The following is a 26,803-nucleotide window of genomic DNA, read 5'->3' as shown; positions in this document are numbered from 1 at the left end:
ACGCGTTGCCCAAGGAGGTGGTGGCGTCACCATCCCTGGGGGTGTTCAAGGAAAGTTTGGACCTGGTGCGTAGGGACATGGTTTAGTGGGTGGCATTGGTAGTAGGGTGATGGTTGGACCAGATGATCTTGAACGTCTTTCCAACCTTAACTTTTCTGTGATTCTATGATTCTATGAAAGGAGAAGCCCGTTGCTCTGCCATTGGCCTAACTGGCTTCCTAATTCAGGAAATCTGGGTGTAGGGCTGGAGAGCCCCACGGCCACGTGGCGCTCGGGAGAGGGGACAAGTCCAGCGTCTGTGGATGGTGCACCAGCTCTGGAGGAGGCTGCTGGATCTAGCACGCAGCTTTTGGCTGCCTATTGCACCAGTCGGTGGCAACGTGCAAAGCTTTGGTAGTGCATAGCTGGATCTGTGAGCCTTGGCTGCCTGTGCAATGCTTTTATGTACTTAATGTGAGAAATGAGCACACGACAGAAATTCCTGGTGGCCTGGCCCGACAGCAAACATCCAGTGCTCTGTATGCTAAAGAGGTCCTGGAAAGCCCCAGATTCAGGTGTAGCCCTGGAGAGGAAACACCCATCCAGCACTCCTGATTTGGAAAAGAAACATCACCGTGGAAGATGTAGGGAGGCTTTTTTTGGAGCAGGACCATTCACATCGACAACATTTGTGCTATTTCTTGCTGATGGTTGTTCAGTTGGCCCTGCCAGTAAATCCTAACCACTGGGGAGGGAAGAAAGGAGACAGCATGGTCCAGGGGTACCACTCGAGCTGTTTTGTCCCAGTGGCTGCAGCTCGGTGGCTCTGTTGGCCAGGTTGGTCTTCTGAGGCTGGCCACCATCTGTGTGGCTGGGTCGGTCCCTACCTCAGTCCAGTTATTGCCCTTCTGTGACAGTTTGTGGGAAACATCTGGCACAGCATCTGGCTGACGTGTCTCCAGCTACAGAAATTTGAGAAATATCAAAGCAGCCACCAGGGATAACAAAATGCCTTTTTATGCATCTTAAGCCTCATTCTCTTCTTGCAGCCACCAGAACTGAGACAGGGGTAATTTAGGTAAAGTCAGCGAGGTGCAGGCTGACAACAGTATGAGCTCTGGTAAAAACATCGCTGCCTCAAGCTAAAAGCACGGAGCTGAGCCATCCAGGCTCTCCAGTTTGCACCGTCACTGGTTTTCTGTGTGACCCTGGGACAAGTTATTTTCTTTCCCTCACCTCAGTTTCTCTCTCAAAAAGAGGGAAAAAGAGACAGCTTTGGTCACGTTGATATCTGCCAGTGCAGTCTAGAAGAGTTAAACATAATTATGGCCGTTTTAGCTCCACCAATGATTGCACATAGCTTTTGCTGATAGTCCAGCAGCCAAAGGAGCTGAAAGGAGAAGCCTTTTTCAGTTCAGCCTCAATGCACGAGCATGTGTTTAGGGCAGACGATGAACCACGTGCAACAGCTTACCACTGACCGTGGTGGGTTCTCCAGGCAGAATATCAACAGGAAGTCTGGGCAGCTTTCTGACATTAAATACACGTGCCCTAGGGGACTAGAACCGTGTTTTACCATCTGATTTTCCTTCCTCCAACACCTGACCTCTTCGCTACCACGAACTAAAGACATTACCATCATGTGGGGGGAAATTAGACTTCTGCAGGGCTCAGGTACACGATGCAGGTACTGCAGGCGAACAAGCCACCTCACATCAGCTGGGCCATGCAGGTGCTTGCTCCTACAAGCAGTTACAATCGCTCCCTACAGCGAGCGTGTGCTATTTCAGTCGTGCTTTCCCCACCACGAGAAGTGCCAGCCCACCACCTTCGCAGGAGCCAGAGTGTGCACAGGGCTGTAGCAGCTCGGTTCGGCTGGCGGGCACCAGCTCATCACACTGCAGCACCTCGGTCGAATGCCTGAGCACCAGCATTGAAACCCCACTGAAATCATCTCTTTGGAGACGCGTTCGTTCATAAGGCGCGGTAAAAGTGGATGTGGTGAAGAAGTTGTAGCAGGTAGCCCGCAGTCTTCTCCCCAGCTCTACGCCCTGCAGCTCTGTAACTGGTGACTGCTGCTGCTACCCAAAGTTGCTGCTTAAAATACTCTCCACTGTTGGAATACACCAGAACTGCTCTCCTCCCACATCCAGCCCCCATACAGAACAATCTAAATGTTAAAGAAGCGACAAAAAGAGTGGTTTTGGAAATAATTAGGTCAATTAAAATGTAACAAGGAGAATGGTCTAGACATAGACAGCATTTAAATTAGCAACAAACTGCTCCATTTGGGCTCTTTGGTTCAATAGCCTATTTAATCATCAATTCATCTATGCGAATTCCTAGCAAATTAGAGAATTTGCTAAATTAACGTACCCTGAAGGTGGTGACTAAATTATGTATCAATGTCACTGATGCCTGTTCTGTCTAAAGCGTAAGAGAAACAACAGCCAGGCTGTTCAGAGAGGGGCTTTGGTGTCACACACTCTCCAAGGATCATGAGAAATGCTGCAGTTTGGAAAGGTCTGTGAGGTTAAAAAAAAAAAAATCACTTTGGTTTTGCATTAGGCAGTTGGAATTTTATTTAAACATCCCTTGCCCAAACCATGCACAAAGCCACTGCCAAAAGAGAGAACACTGAAATAAATTTCATCCTCAACCTGTCCTGTGCTCCAAAGTTGCAGGTTTTTTGAAGCCAGAGGTAATGAACCAATAATCACTTTAAGAATTGATATGGTATAAGCAAATCTAGAAGTGGGAGATGATGCAGGAAACCATAGTGTCCTCTTACACCATATGCTAAGAAGCTAATCCTCAGCACTTCTCTGAGGCCATACAGCTGCCAGAAGTTTCTCCAAGTGGGGCTAACTCTTACCTGGCTGAAACTGGTCCCCGTGGAAAGCCTACACAAGAGTTATCCACCACTCAGGTCACTCCTTCCAAGCACTGCTACAACCTAATTGCAGGTAGCATGTGAAAAAAATCCTCTTTTGGCTTTATAATCGATGCCCTGCCAGAAGCCAAAATGTCCTTCCTCCAGGACTCAGATGTGGTCCTCTCGGGTCCTTCTCCAGGACTGACACGGACTTCAGTGGGACCCAAGTCAAGCTCTGAAGAAAACCAGCATGCGGTGCGTCTCCAAAAGGCATCTCGGAAGGAGGCACGGGTGGGGAGTGAGTGGAAGATGAGGAAGCTGGGTGGGGAACACATTTGGGAGGAAAACAGAACTGGGAGCAAAGCTGTGTTCGAAATGCCTATTTTTACACGGCACAACCTGCATGTTTTACCCTCTCCCCAGTTCACTTTCCTTTTTGCCTCAGCAGTTTGAGGAAGCCCCTTCTGTGCAGCCAGGAACAGATTGCCTATTCCATCTCGGGCACCGCCTGAGGCGAAAAAGATGACACTATTTGTCACACGCGGTAACTCTGCTTAAGCATCCCTGGATCAGGGCACGCTCTTGCCTGGTGAGACCAGTCCAGGGGAGCCTTTGAGGTGCCGGGGATGGCGTGGTACCTCTCCAGGCAAGAGGCAGCATCGTTCCAAGGCCAGGTGCGTGTTGTCAGCGCACGGAGGTTACGCGGCGACTTGGGAGCAGGCCTGCTGTTGAAGGCTTCGGCTCTTCTGGAGTGGTATTCACATGCCTAGAGATATAGGGATGGGTGCAGTCTTGGCGAGATTTTACAAGCGAGATAAGGAGAAATGAATAATTAGGCATCTGACTTGAGCTGCAAATTCGCATCCCTCCTCGGGATTGGTGAACTGCTTTGGCTACGGTATGATGCAGTTTGAATCTTTGCCAGTAGCCTGTATTAAACTGAACCTTTTTTTTTTTTTCTTTCGTTCTTAAGATCAGAGATTGCTTTGTTCAATGTTGGAGCACGTCAGAAATTCTTCTGTGATTCTTGGAAGTGTAAGCGGGGGGCGGGGGGGTGAGGAAGGAGTTACCATATTGCCGCATTTGGCACCGGGTGCGACTGCGTGAGCGCTGCCTCCAGCTCAGGGGCTGCCACTCAGCGTGGAGCTTGAGAAACGAGAGGGTTTTATATATGTGGGTAGCTACCTGGGCACCCCTCCGTGCCTGGTTGAGGGCATTTGGCTTGGTTAGGTAAAAACCCCTGAGACCAGGTCCCTCTGCACAGCCTGGGGGTGGCTCTGGGAGAGGTTTGCCCTTCAGAGCAGGACCTTTCCAAGCCCAGCTTTCTTCCACAGCCCCTTGCTGGCTTTAAAATTGCTCGCTCCCTTCCCAGATGGGTCTGATAAGGGCAGGGAGCTGGCTGGCCCCGGGCCCTCAGGGTTTTAAAAGGGCAACCACGGCGCTGCGGCGCGGAGGAGAGCCAGGAGGGAGGCTGGGAGAACAACTCCCTTTGACTTCAGCAGAAAGTGAGATTATTTGGGCTATAGATGAATACAGCAAGTATATGCTAACACGGCCAGATCAGAAATGAAAATAAAGGCAATTTTAGCATTCCTTTACTTTACAGTGCCTGATTGAAGCATTTGGTCACATGGCAGGAAAGAAGGTCATTGAAGAGAGCTGTTTTAACAGAAGCTCATTCGCATTTTAAACCGGTCACATGCCTTTTCATTTGTGTCTTCTCTGATGTGAGTCTCTTCCTCCTTCGTCTTTATTTACATTGATCTATTTTCATTTTTTGCTTTGATTTGTAAGCTGACTTTTATGGGTTAGCCAGTGTGAAAGGGCAGCTGAGGCATCCCCACTCAACTACTGCCGGCGCTGTGCACAAGAGGAGTCATTTTTCCTAATGAAGGAGCATTATGGCAATTGCATTGACGTGATGCATTTTATGTTGACTGGTCGAGATCAATTTTATAAACAAACTGCAGCATGTGACTGTTTCTGCATTTCCACGTCTCTGCAGTCAAGCACACATCAAATACATTCCTTGTCACGTTGCAGACTGGAACAAAAGCTTTCTTTCTAAAACGGTGGGGCTTGTTAGCTAACGTTATCAGAAGTACTGCATAGGGATGCAACTGTAGTGCACGACATTTATCTATCAGATGTTGAGAAATGGATAGCGTGCTCATAAGAATATCAGTGTTTGTAAAAGCATGCAGTACATAACAAGGAGAATTTCATCCTGCAGAGCAAGAAGACACATTGGCTGCTTCAAAGAAATAGATTTAATTCATACCTGAAAATAATTTGATCTTCGGTTTTCCTCCACACTACTTACTACATCCAAGCAGCTTCTATGAGCTATTGACAGGCAGAAATTGTCGGCGAGTTATGGCTTTTTAAGATCTGACTTTCTCAGCAGTTGCAAATACAAGACCAGAATGCTGATTAGCTCTAAGATGACATATGCATAAAAAAAAAGGACCCCAAGAATATAATAACTCAAGGCCGCTAAAATGAAATGTGTTTTTGTAAATATTAGGCTAATAGTGACTTGGGGAATCTGAGCCCCAAGCAGAGAGCCAGGCTGAATACATTTTTGGAGAATGTGCAGTTAGTACCTCCACCGTGATAAGATTACAATGAGCATTTTCGACTCCTGCTAACTATAAACAGAAATTTGAGCCATGTGGGTCAACGTGGTGACTCAGCAATCCAAGCTACTTCGTCCTGCTGCAGTCAGGGGACTGCGGTTCGGTTTCCAGCACCACATTTATGATTTCCAGGGGGAACAGGAGATGAGTCAGGGAATTAGAGCAACCTTGCATTGCTTAACTAGTGCTCGTGGCTTGATCAATGGCACTGGGCAGCGCTGCTGTAGGGAACCCCTGCAACAGTGTCGCAGTGTGCTCGCTGTTACAGATTGCAGGGGAGGCTACCAGTGCTGTCTAACGTGTGGGGGGAAATACAGGAGAGAAGCAAAAAAATAATAATACGTATAGTAAGGAAATAAAGTGAGAATTTTCTATAGCATCACACGGCAGATAATATTTACCCTATTGTGCACGAACGAATGCACACTGTGTGCCAGCTGTGATGCAGGGAGATACAAAACTTTATATCCCATAGCTAAAAAATTCTGTTATTTTCTGGGTACTGCTAATCACTGGTAAACTGGAAAGCACGCACCAAAAAACTCTGTTCCCAGGGCAGAAGTGTGTCCTCTCCAGTCAGCTGCAGCATTAGGTAATTAACAAACGCCGGGATAAAATGAGCGATGGCTTGTTTATCAATCAACATGCTATTAATTATCTGACATGTCAATTTTAATTGAAGTGATTTGTATTAATAATGGTAGTCTGCCCGAGTTGTATGGCATACCTGCAGGGATATGTGCTTGCTCCTGTGCTTTATTTTGGCACATATTCTAACCTGGGATGTATCTTCCCAATTTCAAAATACTAATTATTTTTAGAGGTAACTAGCTGTGTAACTGATGATTATTCATTAACAGAACCTATACATGGAAAACCATCACCTAACAACTGTCTGAAATAAAAAAAGAATAATACTGTTATGTAAGAAACTGTCTAGCTGAAGACATGCCATAAAAAAAAGCTCCGTTGACACACATAAAGGGGTAACATTATTTGCAAATTATAATAATAGCTTTCCACAGCTGTTCTCATGGAGAGGGAAAGCTGTGTGGCTGATGGTGTTTTATTTAAGATTGGAATCCATACACATTACATTAAGAGAAGAGAAGAGAAGAGAAGAGAAGAGAAAAGAGAAGAGAAGAGAAGAGAAGAGAAGAGAAGAGAGAAGAGAAGAGAAGAGAAGAGAAGAGAAGAGAAGAGAAGAGAAGAGAAGAGAAGAGAAGAGAAGAGAAGAGAAGAGAAGAGAAGAGAAGAGAAGAGAAGAGAAGAGAAGAGAAAAAGATGCCTCTTTTTCATTTTACCTTTTCTTACTTTGTAAGAGGAAATGCTGCAGCTCAGGTTACTTTGTGATTGTCATAATCCCAGGATCATGTTGAGCCTCTTCTGGAACCGAATTGTCCCAGGTGTGCTTTCAATTTAAAAGTGATTCCGTGAGGACAAATATTAGGGCAATCACAGCTGCTTCTGTGCTACTGAACATTAAAATTATTTTATCGTTTACGGTATTGCCAGAGCTGCCTTGTACTATGTGGTGTCCTGGCACCTCGCAAGAGGCAGTGTCTGCCCCGAAGAACCTCTCACCAAAAAAACAAAGAAAGGGCTGGGGGAAGGGAATTAATCAATTATTGACTTTGTCTGTATTAAATACAGGAGTGTCTGAGGTACAGAGATTAAATGACTTGGCTAGGTTATGCAGAGAGCCTATAAAAGAGCTGGGAATTGAAAGTAGCCCTCTTCCATCTAAATTCAGACATGTTGAGTCATCAGTCAATAACAAGACTGATTTCCACGGCGGTAGCGTTTGGAGCTTTAATCAGGTTTCATGTCTATTATGCGGGGTACTGTGTAAATATAGAACAACAGATGCTCTGTGCAGGTACGTCCTTAAGCAGATCCCCACTGATTTCGGGGGAACTCTACACATCCAGGAGGGTACCCTGGGGTAGATCTGATTTTCAAAATGTGGACAAGATGCAGTAGGTGGGAGTAAAACCTGCTGGATTATAGGTAACAGGATCCCAGGGGTGCCTGCATAATGCATGCAGTGTAGAAGCTTTGTTTATTGCTTGCTTTATTTTGGAAGAGGGTGAACGAACAAAGGAAAATCATAAAGTTCAGGAGTCTGGTACCTAGGTGCTTTTAAGTGTCTGAGTACTGGTGTTTTACTGAATCACAACATTTTCCTGCTCAAAAGTAAATTAAAAAAATAGAAATAAAACAACTGCGGCAAAACTCCTTTTCATTGTTTTTTAGATGAACAAAAGGGCTACTTTTAGCAAAAAGTCACTTCTTTGATAACGTAAAAGGTGGAGGGGGGAATGGTAAATGGGAAATAACGATGCTATCCTGGGAAGAACCGTGGGCACGTCTGGAGGACATCTGCCGAGATGTTATCGGTGGCGAGGAAGCCCTGCCCATGCCGTGACATCATTTTCTACGGCTTCCAGCGTGTCCTGGCAGGCTCAGGGGCTGCAGCGGGAATGCCGTGCGAGAGCCAGGCTGCATGCGGCAGAGAAACGCAGCGGGCCTGGTTCCCTCCGGCCTGGCGAGGAGGAGCTGGCTGAGGAGCTTTTGCAATACGGTTCTCCAGCCGAATGCAGATGACAAGCCTGAGGGCAGGAAAGACTGCAAGACAGGTCAACAGGTGGCTTTCTTTCACGGTTGCCTTTACGGTTTTAGGATGTAGCGTGCATGCCACAGGGGCACCGAGAAGCTCCTGCAGCGGCCGTGCGAGGCACTGAGCACAGACACACGGACATCCTGTCCCACACGGCCCCAAAGGGATGGTTTTGCTCTGCACAGGGTCCTGGGGGACCCAGCTTAACGTGTGAGCTGTCCTGTTCGAGGCTGGGATGGGAAGGAGAGCAGCCAGGCACTATCTGCAGGCTCAGGGCCCAAGAAAACTGGTGTTGGGTACTGAGCATGGCAAGAGCTGAGGGGGGAACAGCCGAATGGATAACTTCTTATAGCAGCGGGCTGTTTTCAGCCTGAATTTGGCGGTGTTTGTGCATGTGCCTGATTCTCATTTCTGATACCTTCATAAATTTCTGGACAGTTTCAGTTCATGTGGCAGCAGCCTTTTCTATGGCTGGGTCTACATTAGCATTTTAGACTGGATCAAGAATGCACTTGGAAAGTGATTCTCCTGATCATGGCAATTTACTCGTGCTTCGGTTCATATCATGGACCGGTCTTGGAGTGCATGAGCTGGGCTCCCTTCCAGTGAATCCACAGCAGAGATGTCCTCCAGTTCATGTGAACTCCGACCACCGCCAGGCATTCAGTCCATGGGACCCTATTACAACTCACCTGAAGCTTCCCCCTTTGTCAGTACTCTGTTTGTGTGGACATGGGGTCCTCCACACCAGCCGGGTCGCTCTGGAAGACAACTCGAGGCCACTACTGCTCACGTAGACCCAGCCGTCTCGCCTCGTTACCCACAGGAAGCTTCAGGCCGGGGGGAGAGGAAGAGGGTTTGGGCTTGGAAAGAAGCCCTGCCCCTAAAAGCAGGATAGACTAACTTGCTCTGGCCACAGTATGCTACAGCCACAAACCTAAATGTAGGGACAGCTAACAAAAACAGCAAAGATGGAGCCAAAGGTCAGTAAAAACTTTCAAGAGTTTTGTGACAGTAAGAAGTCAGGCAGAAGGAAAGACCTCAGTAATCTCGTTAAGGACAAGTGGCAGCATGAGGTCAGACCTGGTTAGACACCAAAGAACTAGAGGGGAGAGATGCTTAAACTGAAAAAGAAAACAAAACAACCCACCCAAAAATGCTCTGAGCAGAATTTGCACTTACTGGACACCTACAAAAGCAACCAACACAACACTGTCTCACATGGTATTGTATTACCGGGGCTTTCCTTTCCTTTCACAGGACAGATTCTTGTATAATAAATAAAGCAGAAATTCCTCTCCCTGTTGTTGCTCCACAAGCCCATTGTCTTTCGGCTGGTGTCTGACTGCACAAACAAAGACACAGCATGGCTCTGGAGTAAAGAGAGCACCAAAGACAGGAATTTACCTTTCCTCTCTTTCTCTGATTTTATTTGGTTCACGGTAGTGTCATCTCTTTTACCCATGAGGTGTGAATACAGATGAAGACATCACTAAGTGCAATTTTATGGCTGCAGGAGCTGGGAGGTCAGCCCAGAATGATACTGGAATGGCCATTTCTGCCTTTAAAAGTTTCCAAACTATGAAATTTTGATGAGGTGATTCAAACTGTAGCAGGTTCTTGTGTGCAAGCAGATGCCATTAAAATTACACTGAAGAAATTAAAAGCAATCCCTTCTCTTCTAGCGTTAGTATACAAATAATAATACTACAAAAACCCACCTGCCAGTTCACTGGATGTCTCACTTAGATACATTTCAAAGGATCTAGGAAGCCTGTGTCACCATAATGCCTAAAACTTTAACAGCTCCATTAAAGCTCTTGATGTGAAGGAAATTGTAAAGATCATGAGAAAGATCGACCCCGTGATGGCTTCCACTTGGAGCTCAGCACAGCCAGGACCAGTGCTCCCATGGTCTATTGCTGTGCCCATGCCCAGCTGCACTGCTGCTCCTTCCACATCTCCTTGTTGGGATCTGCAGGGATAATCAATCACTAATACTGCACTCAAGCTGATATGTCCATGTTGTGCTTAACGGCGTAATTTTAAGAGAAGAGCATAATCAGCGGTGGGAGTGTGAGAGATGGGAACGTAACAGGAACCTAGCAGCTTTTACTTTGGGTTTCTATTTTCAATATGCGCGTATAGCTTCACTATTTCGGTGTCACAGGGTTTTCCTTTCTGAGTATAGTTAGGATCACAAAGTTTCCTCACACAGATTACTGGAGTTTCAGCATTCTCAGGTATTTTCCCAGAAATAAGAACTCAAGAAATACTATTTTGCTAATAAGGGAGAAAATCAGCAGTTTGAAGTAGATTTCAGTCCATTAACACCAGAGGCTGTGTCTTTTGATGTGTCTCTACAGCGCCTAATGGTGCCTGGTCCAGAAAGGGACTTGTGGTTACTACTGCAACAACAAAAACAACTGTGGTGGTGTATGGGACACAACTGATATATTTGCTATTTTTGTATGCTCTATAACTAGTGCATTTTCTATGCAAACCATTCAGTTCCTGTTTATATACCAAATTCCCCCCAGCATGTTTGCTGCCCTATGTTGCAGCTATCATTATTCCTGATGAAGAGGACTGTACGGCTCTGGCTTTGGAGTTTGTCAACAACACCATTCATGACTCAGCCAGAAAAGCTCTTTGCAGGACTGGGAAGTGTGCCTTCCTCCTGCTCCAGCTGGAGGAAGCGTGCTGACGCCCCAGTGCTGCCCAGCTTTAGCATGCTGGTGACCGGGAAAAAGAATCTGGAAACTAAACATAGGTCTCCTGTCTGACCTCTCCAAGGAGTTTTAGCAAGTCATCGGGAAGAGCTCTCAAAAATGTTCTAGCAAACAGGCATAATTCAGATCGCTGCTCTTCGAGTTACCAGTGTAGCCAACACTGAAGTCTTGTATTGACAGGACGAATTTCTAAAAAGCAAAGTCACAATGTTTCAATATGACTGTATTTATTTTTTTTTCTAGATGGCCTGCTATTGTTTTGCTGTCGAGAAATACACCTCCAAACATGGGATTTATTCAATTTTAGCAGCACACTTATGTTTATTACAGTTGGCCCTACGAAATGCACTTTCAATTTGCATACTTATTAAGATGGATTTTTGCCTAGGATCAAACCTGAGTTGTTCATTTAAAAACTTTTAATGCCTAGACTGAAATACTGTAACCCTAATGGGATCTCATACAGTCTTTTCCCTTGAGTACAGCCCACCTTTTAAAAAGGCAGGTACAAATTCCCTGTTGGACCATAAATGTGCTGCTAGTACTTGCAGTAATAGAACAGAACTTGTTTTACTGATGGTGAACTCAATAATTCCACTTCATCTTACCGTGCTATTCTTTCTTTTTATGCCCGACTGGGTAAAAAACATTTTTTATCCAAAGCTGCGTAATTTAGGCATTTTAAAATAACTTGAAAAGTGACATCAAATTATACGTTACCTATATATCTGTTAAAAATGGATGGGAACAGGAGTGCCTGTTCTTCTGCTGTGGTATTGATACAGGGTCTAGGAATCAACCATTCTTTGCCACTAACCCCTGTGTTCAGTATCCTAGGGTAATACAACACCAAGGAACAGTGATGCACCTTATCCTGAACCATTTAAACTAGAGTAAATAGATGTGAAATTTGAGGAAGCGCTCAGGGAAATCTAGGGACTTCCCTCAAAATTAGGGTTTATAGACTATAATCCCATTGATGATAACTGAATGATAAAGCCTGCATTGTTTGCATTTATAACAATTCTTGAGTGATTTCATTGTTCTCAGAGAAAAGAAGGCCTGCTTTTGTTCATTGTTGATACAAAGTCACTCTTGCTGCAGACCAGGCACTTCCTACTTTACCTGGGTATTTTTATCCACAGTACTTTGCTGTGTTTGAGGGACAAGCCGTACTCCAGACTCCAAATCTAACTCCCCCTTCAAATTTGGGGAATGTCGGTTCCAGATCGGGATCCAAACTTTCTAGTTTGGGCCTGTCTTTCATCACGGTAAATCAACAGTCGGCAAATCTAAACAATCTGTTCGTGTTGAATTTTTTTTTTAATTGCACTTCCTTTTCAGCAAACAACAGAGGTTTATTTTCTTCTCTTCAGGACTGAAATCTATGTTTACCATATGACCTTATTTTTAAAACTGCTGCTTCGTTTGCAGGGGGGAAGTCCTAATGACCTTGCTCACCACGCAGCCGGGGAGCTTATCAATCAGAACAGAGTTTGGCAGGAAGGCAAGAAAGCTCTCCTGCAATCAGATCTGTTACCAGAGATCCCCCTGCCTATACAAAAGTGTCTTACAGCCCTGAAGTCCAGTATTTACACTCTATTGCTAAATGTAATTGCAGGCTGAAGACTCAAAATTAGTTCATAACAAAAATAAAAGAAAATAAACCATTTAAGTTATCTATATATTGTCTTAACTGCAAGCTTTGCACACTTACAAATAATTTCCTTTTAAAGATATCTTTGGTACCTACCTACATTTTAGTCTACACTTAATATTCTGAGCTTAATGCATGTTATGTAGAAATGTGATTACAATCCCAGAGAGTTTGTTACAGGTTTTTCCTTCCATTACCTTCGCATATTATTAGAGTGTGGACAGTTCTCTCAGCCATTTCATTCTGCCCTCGCATCAATACAAATCTTTGCGCTGACAGTAGATGCGGATCTGACCCTACACTAGGCAATTAGGCCTGTACAGGGGGGGTCTGCTTCTTCTGTTAAATTACCCGAACGTTACATTTTTAAAACTGTGCTGAAACATGCTTTCCTAATCCTAAAGGAGAGCTACAGAAAATACATACTGGTGAAGCAGTTCATCCAGGAGGAAATGGTCTGTTTGCTGGTGGGTAAGGAAGTCTCATTCTTTCTCCCTCCATCCTGAAGAAGAGCAAACCCCTTCCTCCTCTTTCTTGTCACTGGCTCCTCTAGTGCACTGATGTACGCAAAATCCAGCGATTCATTTGGCACTCAGAAAACTCGTGGTGGAAATGATAGTTCGGACAGACCCCCTAGTCGATCCAAATGGAAGAAGAAAAAATTAAAATGTGAATATCAGTAAACACCCATAATCATTCAAATGACACGGTGGGAAAGCCTCTTATTGTATCAAATAGATTTGCTGCCAGTGTAAATGCAGAGTCGTATTCCCCAGCTTTACTGCTGTAAACACATTTTATGCACCTTTATTTTGTTAACAGTGCAACGCTGTGGGAAGATGTGCCATTTTCTAAATTCTAACTAGCTTCCAATTACAGAAACGCGATCATCAGCGATCGTGCATTCCTGAACAAATCAAATCATCCTTACAGCCCAGTTAGAGTTTATGGCACTGTCAATTAGAAAATAAACAAAATCCCTTAATGAGTAAACAGGGCAAATTTTGATACTGGAAGCACAGAGAAATAATAAATCTGTCAAAGCCGTTTCCGCAACATCGTTTTTTCTCAGAGCAGAGCAGCTCTTAAAGCCTTACAAAATATTGCCCTGCCGCAAGCAATAGTTCGAGTCACTCCAGCAATTTGGGGCGTTTTGGGTTGTCGCTGCTGAGAGAAGGGCAGCCTAGAGAGAGGCAGGAGCCAGGTTCATGGGCCTGGCTGCTGTCCTACCTGAGCCCCTGGGCAACTGCTTGGCCTTTCTGCACCTCGCAGCCCACCTGCTGTGGAAAAAGGTATTGAAATATCCTCAAAGATACCGTGATACCCCATTATTTGATCGATCACTATTTAGTAGGCGCAGGGAATGCCTGAGTGCGTAGTGCGTGCATGGATTTGTACTTTATGGTTTTGGGGAAGCCTCATAAAGTCGCCCCGGCGCTGTGGTGCTGAGGTGACACGGAATTGTTGAGGTAGGAGGGGACCCTGAGGTGATCCTGTCCGACCCCCCCGCTCGGGCAGGGTGACAACCATGTCACGCAGCACCCTCTTCCCCACAGGCCGAGGTGCCACGAGGCCGCCGGGCCTCTCCCCACGGCTCCCTCGGCAGCCTTGCATTTTGGGGCTAATTATCAGCATTTCGGGAAGCCCGGCCGCCGGGCGAGGATTACGAACGGGGAAGGGGGGGGGGAGGGGGAAGGAGGCGACAGCGCGGACACCCGCGGCTCTTTGAGGTGTGTGTGTGTGGGGGGGGGGGGGAGGCAGGCGAAAGGCAGGGCTGCTCCTCCCGGCCGGAGGCGGAGCGGCGGGGGAGGCAGGCGGGCAGGGAGGCCGGCAGGCAGCCGGAGCGGCTGTGCGAGCCCCGTGGGCCTGCGAGAGGGGGAGGAGGAGGGAGGAGCCGCCGCCCCGCCGCCCGGGGATGGTGAGGAGGAGGAGGCGGCGGCTGCCGTGAGCCCGGTTAGGCCTTCAGAGCTCGGCACCAGCCGGAGAGCCCGCCCGGCCCGGCCGGCTGCCCCCTTTCCCTCCCCCCTTTTCCCTTCCCCTCCCCGGCTGCCTTCCCCGGCCGCCGCCGCCCTCCCATCACCTCCTCCCCGGGCTCCAGCCATGTAAGTGCCCCGCTCCCCCGGGTGGGAAGGGCTGGGGGGGGGGAAGGAAGCGCCGGGGCCTGCTCCGCCGAGCCGAGCTGAGCCGTGTGGGGCCGGGCAGGGGAGGTGGGTGTCGGGGTGAGGCTTGGGGGGGCGCCCCCCGTTGTCCCCCGGCTCCCCCGCCTTAGGCCGCGGGGGCGGGCTGGGGGCTGCCGCCGCCCCTCCGCCGCCCAGCCCCGGGGCCGCCGAGATGGGGGGGGGGGGGGGTGGGGTGAGGTTTTTTGGGGGGGAGGTTTTAGGGGGGCTGCGGCCCGGCCAGGGTCGGTGGAGCCGGCCTGGGGGGGGGGCTCGGGGAGAGCAGGAAGCTGCTGGCTTCCCCCAGGGGGCGGTGGGTGGAAGCGTGGCGGGGTGGGGGGCTCCCACCGGGCTCCCCGCCCCGCACAGCGCCGCCGGGGGTCGGGACCTGCCCGAGCATCCCTTGAGGGAAATGGGGGGGGGGGGGGGGGGGGGGAGAGGTGAAATGCGGGGGGCACGGCTTATTTCTGAAAGCGTGGCAAATAAAGTAGCCGAGAGCTCCTCCGCCCCCTTCCCCTCCGTCTCCCCCCGCCCCCCTTTTCTGCCCTTATCTTTTGTGGCAGCCCCGCGCTGCTTTGCAGACCACCGAGTGTTTGCACATGGGGGGGTGATCCCCCCCCCCCGTGTCTGCAGGGCCTCGGGCAGCCTTTCTGGAGCCGATTTTTTTCCCCCCTTTTTCTATTTGCAGACCTGTGGGGTGCTGTCTGCAGGTGCCCCCTCACCCCATCCTGCTCCCCCTTCCCCCCCAAAGGTGAAATTCTGCAATTGCTGAGATGTTCCTGGAGACTTGTAGGACTTTTACTTCTTTCTTTGCAGAACACACAGTTCTAATAGAGTACAGGAGCACGCTGAGACTTCTTATATGTTTTACGGCGTGATACTGATGCTAGTGCAGATTACACCTTATTGGGGTTCCCCCCCCAAGCCCCTTTTGCCCTTTGGAAAGTATGTAGCTATTTCTCTTTCCGCTTTGTTTTCCTACCATCCTGAACAGATAAGAAGCAAATCCGTGATTTGCTCTTGTTTGTTTTATTTATTTGTTTTGTTTGTGCCAGGGGAGGGATGTACATTTCAAAATACAGTTATAAAGGGGAGTTACTAACACTTAATTCAGGAGAATATTTGTTTACAGGTAAATAAATTTGACATACTGCATGACTAGTAATTACTTTTTTGTAGTAGCTAATTTCCTGATGACAGCCACAACATTTGTCTGAGTTAATAGATTTAAAGATGCTGTGGAACTACCTTTGATTTTTTTGAGTAGGAGGGTTTTCATCGTGTATGACGTTTATAGAGCTGGTTTTGGTGCCCAGCAGTGATAAATCAAATGGAAGAATTGATCCAGTGGCCGCAAGTAACCTGTAGCTCCAGCACTGGGGTTTGCTGGCTTATAAAAATGACCCATAAGTGATTACATTAAGGGTTCAGATAGGTTCGAAACTGTCTTGGTTTGGGGAGCTGAACAAAACTTCTGTTATAAAGACTTTAAAATGGAATTTGATTAAATGTATCTTAAGTTGGTGCAGAAGTTCTGAGCAGCACAGTTCTTAAATTATTTGAGTGTAAACTGTAAAAGGACTTGTTCTTGCTTTGGAACATAAAGAGGATTTTGTCTAGCCAGTGTCTTTGACAGAGAGAGTATGAAGAGGTTTCTTTTCTGCCATCGCTCGGTTTTGAAATACGCAGCTTCGTTTGTCTTATCAAACCGTAGTTGTGGTTGCAGCTTGGGCAGCTGAGTGTCGTAACTCCGGCCCCTCACCTGAACAAAATTAACCTCCTGACTATTGATTAGTAAAGACAAATTACAGCTTTGTGTGCCTAGATTACGCTGACAGATTGAAAGAAAAGTGGAAGTGGCTTTAGAGATTTTTATTTTCTTCTCCAGTTACCATTTTTTCTACTGCTCTTAGCATCAGAGGAGCATTTCCAAGCCTAGCGATAAGCAGCACAAGCAGTCACGAAATACCTGTTTCGATGCGGTGTTGTTCTAAGATGGGCTAGGAGCAAACATTGGTGACCACGCCTAACTCAAGGCCCTCAGTGCATTTTTGTAAAGTAAGCTAAGATGCTGGAACTGCTTGGTCCTGGGCTTTCTTGAAAGCTGCCTGCCCAGATTTGGTAACTGGGTCATGGTGCGAAGCTGCCGTGAGTTCAGAGGGCCTTGGGTGCACTGGAAGCAGCGCTGCTCCTGCGAAACACCGAAGGTAGGATTTGCATAATGCAGGAGATGTACTTCACCGGTCAAAGCCTGGTGGGGATACCTCTCTGCACGCTCTACTTAAAATGTTGGCTGGAGCCCAGCTTCGTTGTGTGCCTGTGCAGTTTAGATGCAATTGGCTGCGAGCTCAAAATGAGATGTGAAAGAGCACAGGTTACTCTGATATCACGTGTCATGGGCCCAAACACACACGTCCCTGCTCCCCTGCAGTTCTTATATGTCCTGTCTGCTCTTGTGACCGTGTCCTGTGGCCGAGGCAGGCAAACAGGCAGCTGGATCCTTCATTGAGCCATCCTGCTGGGGTCCTAATCTGGACTGATGGGCACAGCCAGCTTGCCAGCTGATCTGGGCAGGATCTAGTTGGATCTGGTGGATCTGGTCCTCCTTCGAGCGAGGCTTTCTCTCCTTCACAAAGATGAAGTAATTACCGGAGATGCTCCTGCATCCCCTAAGCTTAAGTTTCAGCGTTATGGAAGAATTTGTTCTCTTCCTGCTCTCCTTTAGAGTTTGGATAGAAAGGAATATAAAATTTCACCTTGGAAGGAGGGCGAGGAGGACAGATTCATCCCGGAGGGGTTTGGAGGCAGAAGGACGCAAACATAAGTAGAAGAGCCAAAAGAGAAGGAACTCTCCCAAATACGGGAAAAGATGGTTCAGCTCCACCTTCTGTTTGTTTGACCGACTCCTTAAAGCAGGTTTCACTGCTGCAGTGCACGGGGAAGTGAGTTACCTCATTATTTGTGAAGAAGTTAATAGCCTCGAAGGAGTTAATGCATGCATAAAATCAGCACACACCGTGATAGGGTGTTGATGTCACGCTATTCGTGATTTCCTGCGCTTCACCCGTGTGAGAAATATTTTGGAATTGAAAAAGGTATTACAGAAATGCCTGTTGAAAATAAGCAAACTGAACGCTAAAAGACGGAGTTGTTTAGCTTTTGACAGCATTCAGTCATGTGCAGACACAGGCTGGAGCAGCCAGGTCATACTTACCTCAGATGCCCTCTGCTCACTGGGAACCATTCCTAGATGGCCATAAATGAGGTCTGTAATCACTTCTTTTTTTTTTTTTTTTTTCCTCTAAGGATTTTATGCAAATTGAACTTTCTCTGGTTTACACATCTTCAGAAATACACTGACCTGTAGTTAACTTTCTCTTCTCTTCCAAGAAATTACTCTATTACTTGCTATCACTCTGTTCGATAGTCTTTTATTTAAATGCATATATTAAGCCCAACTTGGATGTGTTTTTTGAAGTATACCAGATAGAGTGGGTTTGCTGCTGTTGGAGCTGCATCTACGGGCGTCTTATTGCACGGTGAGAAGGGATTCCCAGCTCTTCACACTGAAGAAAAACTAAGTTCCCTCTAATAAATTCAGTGCGCTGAAGGAGCGAGGTGGAGCCCACGCTGCAGGTTGGTGGTAGGGGATGTTTAGTGTTTTTTTTCTCCCTTCATTGTGCCATGCTCCCTGATGTTCTGTGCATGGCTCCTTTATAATATCCTCTGCCCTGTTCGACCTCCTCTTTCCCCTCGAAGGAGATGGGCAGGTAGACACATCCCTGAGGGCAGGGCTACGGTAGCAGTTGGGGGGTGGATGCTTCTTGTGTAGGAACTGTAGGCAGAGGGCAGCCCCAATTTTTTGGATGCCACAGGAACCAGAACAAGTAGTTCTTCTGAACTCTGGGTTTCTTTGCTGATCTGCTTTTTTGGGCTGCACAGTCACTCTGATTCAGTCTGAGGTGACGATTTAGGCCGTGAGGAGCAGGAGGTTGCCAGGTGGTAATCTTGGCAAGCGTTAACCCAGACAAACCTGGAATAAGTTAGCTGGAGGTTCCCGAGTTCCGTGCCCTCGCTCCTTTTTCTGTTTTAAATAATAGGACTGTGCTTTCTACAGACTAGTTTGGCTCATAGCTTTTTTAAAGTATGATTGTTGAAAAGGATGTTGTCGGCTCAATGCAGTTGAGTTGTTGAATTCAAGGCGCAGAGGCAGGTTACGCCGTCCCCGTTTTCTGTTACGCACCACGTTCGATGCGTTAACTTTCACACCTTGGTGTTGCGTTTCCATACCTAAGCTGCGATAATCTTGGGGGTTTTGCTCAACACTTTGCAAATTGCTGGGTGCTTCTGTGAAGCCCTGAAGTGAGGTCTCGTCTCCTGTTGACATCAACAAGTCAGTTTAGCTAGAGTGACTGTTGTGCATGTGTTTTTGAAAGGAGGGCGAAAGCCTGCCATGTTCGTCAAGTTGTATCTTAATTGCTCTGGATCCGAAGGAATTTGTTGTGGACACCTGGTAGCAGTGGGTTGCTGGTCTCTATTCCGCAGCATATGGTCCTTGCATATTTATTTGGGAAATTGAGGGATTCTTACAAGTCTCTTGTCCCAGTGTCATTTTTTTGTGTGTTTTCCCTCCCTCAGGCAAACATCTTATCTGTTTCTCGGAGTGATAATTACAAGCAGAAAGACGTGGCCGATCCATAATTTGGAAGAAAAAAATAATCTTTTTTATTATTTCCCCCGAAAATAAACTTACTGGAAGAGCTGAGGACTAGTGACAAACAGTGGAAGTTCATAGGCAAAATATTGGTTCTTTTGCATCTTCTCCTAGTGAATTTCGGTTTGCAGCGATGGTTCAGGTTTGATTCCCCGGCTTTGCAGAGTGTTTTACTGCTCTGGCAATGAAAGGCACAGCCCCTCTGTCCCTGCTAGTGTTTGGGTTCTGGGTTGGACTCGTTTTGACCACCTGCTTCTTCCACGCAGGGCTGTGTCTCAGTGAATTATGCGGAATTAGTTGCTTTTTAATCTAGTTTCTGATGGATATCACCTGCGTGCTCAGCAGTAATTGACGCACGCCTGCCAAATGCAAGCAGAGCTGGTGCATGTTTGTTAGGTGGGGATGTGAGGTCTCCAAATTGGGGGAGAGACGCCGGTAACAGCCAGGTCTTCGGTGGCATGTTCCAAACGCTGCTAGGTTCTGCTGTATTAACCTCCTTAATTACTGCTGAGAACGTGTCACCAATTACAGTTCTGATCGCTTAACTAATACCAAGCTGGACGGAGGTACGGACGCTTCTGAGAGCACAGAAGTCGTTAAAGGAAAACAAACAGAGAACATTGGTACCGCAAGCAGGAAAATAATCAGATTCAATTTAGAAAAATAATAAAAGCTGATGCATCTGGGAAGAGATTGCTTTCAGTGAGGGAGGGAGATGTGGAGAACATTTCTGTGGTAGCCGGCCATGAGGTAGATGTGTTTTCAATAAGATGCAGCAATTTTGGGCTATTTAGGTAGGGACTTCATCTCGTAAGGTGGGCTGGTAAAAATCCTAAGTCGTGCTTAGGTGTATTGCATTGCAGGAAAGATGGCAGCAAACTGCAGCAAGTTCAGAGAGGGGTGATAAAATTGATCACGGTGCTTATAAGGGCTGATTTAGGATAGCAGAAAGGTACGTGAGCTTATCTGAGGTTCTCTGTATGTGTCTAAGAGAGGTAGGCGACATAAATATCAAAGATAGAGAAGACGATTTGGAGGAGAGTCATGGAGATTTGAGTGGGAGAACAGGATGACACCGAAGCTAGGAAAACGTGAAGCAAAGTGTTGGGAATTTTTACTCTCCGGGCTTTATCTCTAAGATGCACTGTGTGTTAGTTGATAGACTGGCATACAGCAGGCTGTAAGGAAACCTTCCAGAAGAAGTTCTGGAAGTCTTCTTGCCAGGAAATACAACAAGACTATACTAAATCTCAGAATTTTGATTGTCGAGGGGAGCTTGATGTTGTTGGAGAGCTGGGAGATGTCTTCTGGGCAGAGTCTTGCAGCCGCCTCTGCTCTAGACAGTGTGGAGAAGCAGGGCTCTAGCAGGCACTTGTTCCAGCACCTCCACCCGTGGAGATAGCAATATCCTCGTGAAGAGCAAAGCCCTCATTTAGGATTTGTAATTAAAATAATAACAACAAACCAGCAATGAAAGCTACTCCCTGTTGTATCCCCGATTTACCACGTGATGTACTTCAAATGACGGTGGACTCTTCTTTTGATCCTTTTAGAAGTAGCCGAGAAGGAGAAAAACGGCAAACCCGACAAGAGCCCCTTTGTGGACGCTTCTGCTGGAGCTCAGAAATTTCAACAGTGATCTTTTGGCGTAAGCTGATCTTCCGAGAGACATTCCTGCCATTATGAATGAAGTAGCAATAGTGAAGGAAGGGTGGCTTCACAAACGAGGTAAGTGTCTTTTCTTTCCAGGACGACAGGGTGTTGGATCATGCACTAGATTGGCTTTCTCTCAGGGCACCATGTGCCCTTTAACAGGGTGCCTTGAAATTGTCAGTTCTTGTTCTCCCGTCCACCCTAGCGGGAAACTGCATCGAAGGAGCGCGTGTGACTTTGTCAAGCTGAGAAAGCACACGTTGCAAGGGGATTTCTTTGGGTTTGTGCACGTGTGAGTTTGCCGAAAACTGCACCAGCTCTTTGGTTTTAAAATGATTATGAAGATAGCAACTAAAGGACATGATGCTTAGAGTGTTAAAGGTTCAACTGTGGCAAATTATTTGTTTCAAATGAAGGGCTGTAGCTTTTCTTTTTGTCTTCATACGCCGATAGGAGGTAGAGTTGTCCTGAGGTGAATCTTCATTCGAACGGTGGTCGATGCGCCTGGATTTTGCAAGCAGTGATGTCCTCTTGCAGAGACCTGCTGGAGAACGTGGTGTTTGATTTGTGTCTGAACCACTCGGTACCGGTGTCCTGGACGTGCAGAATAGCCTTGAGTTTGTGCGCTCGGTGCGTTTCTGTTTTACCACTGATGAAATTTGATTTTTATCAAAAGTCTTCTCAACTGAGTGGTGAAACTGAAAAAACATAGTCACAAGTACAGTTAAGCTTTTGGCATCCTTAGATGTTTATGTACTTATTTTTATGGGGGGTGGGTGTAGGAGAGTGTTTGTTTTCAAGTACTGTGATGCTGCTCCTCCAAGGCTCTTGGCTTACCTGTCTCTTTGTCCTCTACTATCCTTTCTTGGAAAGGAGAGACCAGCGTTAGGTACTTTCCATAATACCGTCATTTTTTTGGACCAAAAGCAAAATCTGTATGCGCCAGCAGTAGGGAAGCTTGCGTGGTTCTGCAGACTCAGGATTTTTCTAGAGGGTTTGCAACAACATGCCTGAAGGTGCAAAGGTATAGCGTAATTATTTTTGGAAGAAATGGAAATACATTATCATAACCTTGATAAAGGCTGATGGCTCATCTGCAACAATAAATTTTATAATCCATGTTTTAAAAGAGTGGAAATACATGTATTTAACAGCTGGATATACAGCTTAGTTGAGCAAATTATCTGATGCTTGACGTAAAAACGCTTTGATAAAGTTTGTTGTGCTCTTTTGTTGTTGTTGTTCTGGTCTGTTTTACGTAGAAGCAAGGGTAGGAATGCTCCTATCCGCTCATTATTTTAATTAACTCCCTGGATAGTTTTGGTGTACCCAGGCTACTTTATTCTGATAACAGACTTGTGGATTGCTGCGTTTGGTTAAATAGGAGAAAGAAACACAGAACCATGTTTCCATTCCCGTTTATGAATCTAGAAACTCTTAAATAAGCGATATATTTTTAGTTTTAAATGTTTTTAGACTGTGGGTTTTTTAATCTTCCTTTGTTACAATTATTTCTATACTTATCTCTAACTTTTAAAAAAGATATTTTGAGGAACACTGTACAAAAATTTGAGGGAGAAACATTTTAGAAAGTATGAAAATGGAAGTGTAAAATCACGTAGGAGGATTCAGAGGCAGATGTGTCTGAAACTTTAAGACAGGCATATTTCAAACTTGTTTGTGTTTACTCTTGAGAACTGATTTTTCTTTGTTTCTAGTATTACAATAAAGCTACTGTCAAGTAAAGAGACCTGTGGAGGAGGTCTTAGTAAAAGATGCCCTGATCTGTTGATCTATTTTTTTTTTCTATTTTAAATTACCTTACAGAAACAGATTATTATCTCTGATGGTTGGCTGATAGCAGTATGATGAGATTATCTGCTGAACACATTTCCATTTCCAAAACGTTACTCTGCATGTTCTGCATATATTTGAGATTGCAGATTTGTGCCTCAACTATTAAACATACTTCGACGTTTTTTGGGTGCCAGATCTCCCGATCTTTTTAACCAGTTCCCCGATGCCTTTTTCCCTTCTTGGTAGGTGCGGTGACACCTACTTAATTCCGCTTTATTGATGTTGCAGCTGTTGATTTGGTGTTGTCCGTGTGAGGAGGGTTTTAGAAAGCAGCACATCTCCTCGGTGTGCTCTGCGCGCCAGCTCCGTTACTCTCTCAGTTGTTCTGCTTTATGTTCTGTTGAGAAATTCAGTTCTTTAGGCTTGTGGGAGTGTGGAGGAGGAACCGATCCACTGTGTGTGTGTGTTTTGTAAATGATTTTTTTTTTTTTTAATCATCGACATTTATTGTCAGACCCTGTCAGTTTGCTAGCTCTGCAAGATCAAGTGCTACAACCACAGGATGTTTCCAAAACTGATGTCAGATACTGCGAGCTTCTGAAGTTGGGTCATAAACAGTAATTACTGCAGGGAGGGACTTCTAAAGGAGGATTTTCGATATAGGAAATGTATATTGTTTGTCTTTGGGGTAGTTCATAAAACTGAAGGTTGGACTGCTTGCGGTCTTCAAACATCCTAGGGCTTTCCACATGCAAATATGTTCAGTAGCGACTGGCCAAAATCCAGTTTGGGCAATTACATTCCCCCTACCCCAAATTTCCGCCGTAGCTTCAGTTGGATATGGTGTCTTTTAGTTCACGTCCTAAACAGTTGAACAGCGTGGCTGTGTGCAGTCGAACAGTTGCTCCATCTCGCCCCAGCAGCAGCTTAATTTTGGTGGTTTTAATGATTTGTGTATGTATAAAGCAGCCTGCAAAGTGCTCTGGAGCCCTTCTGGATGGCAGGTGTATATAAGCATAAAGCCATCATTATCAGGAGCAGGTGTTTTGGCCTGGCAGGGAAATAGCAGGGCTTTCGAGAATTCTGGAGTTGTTTTCTTCTGTCAGCTTGCTTTACGTTTCTGTTTTTGTTTCCAGGATTAAAAATACAAATGGAGAAATGAAATTAAACATCTCTGCCTGGCCGAGAGCTCTTGGCAGTTCTGTAAGTCGGTCGCACGAAGGAAGTCCCACTTCCAGTAGCACAGATGTTTGTTTGTGTGGAGGCTGGAGTCATCTCCACGACACGTCTAACCTCAGCCGGGCAGAAATATAAGAATTCATGAATGAACTTTTTTTTTCTTTTCCCACTTGGCAGCGCTTGATGCTGTTACTCCAGTCGCAGCGAGGCGAGGGACTCTTGCAAGACAAAAACGGTAGTTAAAATACTAACCACTTCTGCCTAGCTGCGTAGCTGAGTGTTCGAACACACACATGGAGAACGTGGAGGGAAGCAACTCGGATTTGGGGTGGTGCAGTGTGTGTGTGCATTCGGCACACGTAGTCCCCAGTGGTGTTGTGTCAGAGGGTTGCTTAGTGGGGAAGTACGGGGGGAATGGGTAGTGCCAGAGGTGCTGTAATTGGGATTGAGGACAAGGCAGGAAGGAGGAAAATTATCTGCCCAAATTGCTGCTTGTTGAAATTCTGAGGTGACTGGGTTTCTGGATGTGTGTGAGTATCCTTACTTCTGATCGTGTGTCGCGGAGGTTTTTAGATGAAAGAGAAATGCCCCAGTGTATTTTATTTACTTTACTGTTCCATTCTTAAAGATCTCATTGGATTTCTCACGTCTCTCTGCTCTGCTCCCTGCTTATAAAAGTCCTTCTATTGTCTTCAGTCTTCATCCTGTTTTTTTTTTTTTTTGAAGCCTTTCTGCAAGGCTAACAAAGAGTGGGATTGTGTGTTTCGATACTCTGTCATCTCTGTCTTTCCTCCTATGTCCGGTTTTCCTATTAGGGCATAAACTCTGATGGAAAGAGGAGGCTTGGAGAGAGAGGGAGGGACGGAAGGAGGGGGAGGGAAAAATGTACACTGACATTTGAAAAAGGAAATAGAAATCTAAGTTTCTCACTCTGAGGCAATTACAAGCAACAGGAGAAACCTGTGTACTCATCCGTTGATATCTGGCAGCAAATGTGGAGCTACTTCTTAATTTTTCTTGGTTTTAAATGGCCTATGAGCATAGCACAGTAATTTTAACCATGAAAACCATAACATGTCCCCCAAATATCAATTTCTATGGACTTCAGGCTGATAAAACTGTTTGGCTAGTTTAGAGTTTGGCTGCCAAGTTGATCAAAATTACTACAGGTCCTTAAGTGAGAAATTATACAAAAGATGCTTACTCCACTGCTGGAAATACTACTAAAGTTGTTAAAGAATTATTTCGGTAATGCAATGGAGTGACGCAGATGTTCTAATCAATAACCACTAGTCCTTGGTGGCTTGTCTTCCTACAGCTTCATTGCACGAAATGAATGCAGGGTCAGTATTTTATATAAAATACCAACTAAGAGACCGATTGGTGCTCTTTTAACTTTCTCTAGGAGAGTGACACAGACTGTGAACTTTAGTTTTGTTATTTTGAGCACAGGTTCATAGTTTTAGTATCCTTTTAGTATGAATCAAAAGGGGATCTCAAGATGTATGACCAGAAGTTAACTTTTTGGGTCTCCTGTGTTGCTGTTTTCCTTCACCTCTTCTTTCTTCTCTCTTTTCTGTTCTCACCATGTTCCCTACCTCTTTTTGTATGTATGGATGTGTGCTTGTTTTATTTCGGGCTGTTTTCTGTGCGTTTTTTACCTTGGCTTTTGGCCGTCTGTGGGACGTAGCAGTGCACTTTCTCGATGACCTGTGTAACCAGAACCTTCGAGGTTCAGCGTAGTTCAAGCATCGGCTGGCTTTCACGGTATTTCAAAGGAGAGGCCGTGGCATTTGCTACAAAGGATCCTAAGACACATCTGAACTCAGAAGATGCCGGCTAGAGAGGGCGCAGCTGCTTCAGAGGAAAAACTGGGGGTAAAAGGAAAGGTAAGAAACAAGACGGGGGCTGAACAACGAACGGAGCGGGGAAGTTTGTAACAGGGGAAAGAAGCTGCTGTTACTTCCAGAGCTGAAGGTTCGGGTGTGTAGGGAAATCTTTTGCTGCTCTTATTGAAAACAAAAGATAAGCTGTGTCAGTTTGTGGTTTTTCTTGTGTGTCTCTTTTTCAACACAAGGGGCTATGGTTTTGCAATGCTAGTTCTCAGTTGCTTTCATTTTGCTAGCCCTGTTCTGGGAAAAGGGGACTGGGGAGGAACCAGGAAATCGTCAACCAATAAATCTGACCTTGGTGGTAGGCAAGATGCTAGAGACATTAAGAAAGGATGAGATCACAAAACATCTGGAGAAATATGAGCTGATAATGGCTAGGCAGCTAGACTTTGGAGGGTAAACCTCATCTGACGGCATTATTTGTGGAGAGATCATAGGAAACAGACTGGGTACAGCGTACTGTAAGAAGTCTGCAGTGGACGACAGGGAAGTCAAAGGCTGGGAACTACCTAGTGCAGTGTAGTTGTATTGTGCCACGTCTGTGAGCGGGGAGAGAGCTAGTGCAGCCTAGAAGTGGCTCATCATCCCTCCCCTGAGCAGGCTGCTTCAGGTTTTGTCCATTTCTTTTATTTTTCAGTGTCCTCTTTGAAACGTCTTTCCGGCCAGAACTTTGTCATTTATGAAAACCCATTCTTTAAGTCACAGCTTCCCATTTTTGAATGGCAAAGTCCAAATGTTTTTTTTCCACAGTAAAAATGACTTTTCCCAGGATTTGTGTTCCAACATTTTCCTCCACCTTTATTTCGGAACACACAGGTCTCTAGAGAAGAGTAAGGTTCTTTAGAGAAGCCGTGCTAGGTTAGATATTTTTCTCTGTGTTGGTAAACTGGAACTTAGATGCAAGTCTGAA

General features: G+C 45.9%; 1 protein-coding gene across 3 annotated transcripts in view; it reads left to right on the top strand.

Annotated features, from left to right (window-relative positions):
• Nucleotides 1-14,319: 14,319 nt before the first annotated feature.
• Nucleotides 14,320-26,803, top strand: part of AKT1 (AKT serine/threonine kinase 1) — a 72,584-nt gene continuing 60,100 nt past the window's right edge. Inside the window, exons 1-3 of one of the 3 annotated variants that reach the window (XM_035551090.2) lie at nucleotides 14,369-14,604; nucleotides 18,137-18,294; nucleotides 20,926-21,100. In XM_035551090.2, coding sequence (XP_035406983.1) covers nucleotides 21,055-21,100 — 46 coding nt within the window. In that variant the 5' untranslated portion in view covers nucleotides 14,369-14,604; nucleotides 18,137-18,294; nucleotides 20,926-21,054. Of the gene's footprint in view, nucleotides 14,605-16,546; nucleotides 16,866-18,136; nucleotides 18,295-20,925; nucleotides 21,101-26,803 lie in introns of those variants that run through there. The other 2 variants (XM_035551091.2, XM_035551088.2) reach the window with 2 other exon arrangements.

This window comes from Cygnus atratus, chromosome 5 (genome assembly GCF_013377495.2).
Source record: "Cygnus atratus isolate AKBS03 ecotype Queensland, Australia chromosome 5, CAtr_DNAZoo_HiC_assembly, whole genome shotgun sequence".
NCBI lineage: Eukaryota > Metazoa > Chordata > Aves > Anseriformes > Anatidae > Cygnus > Cygnus atratus.
The sequence above is the reverse complement of the archived record's forward strand: the minus strand, read 5'-3'. Positions and strand labels throughout refer to the sequence as shown.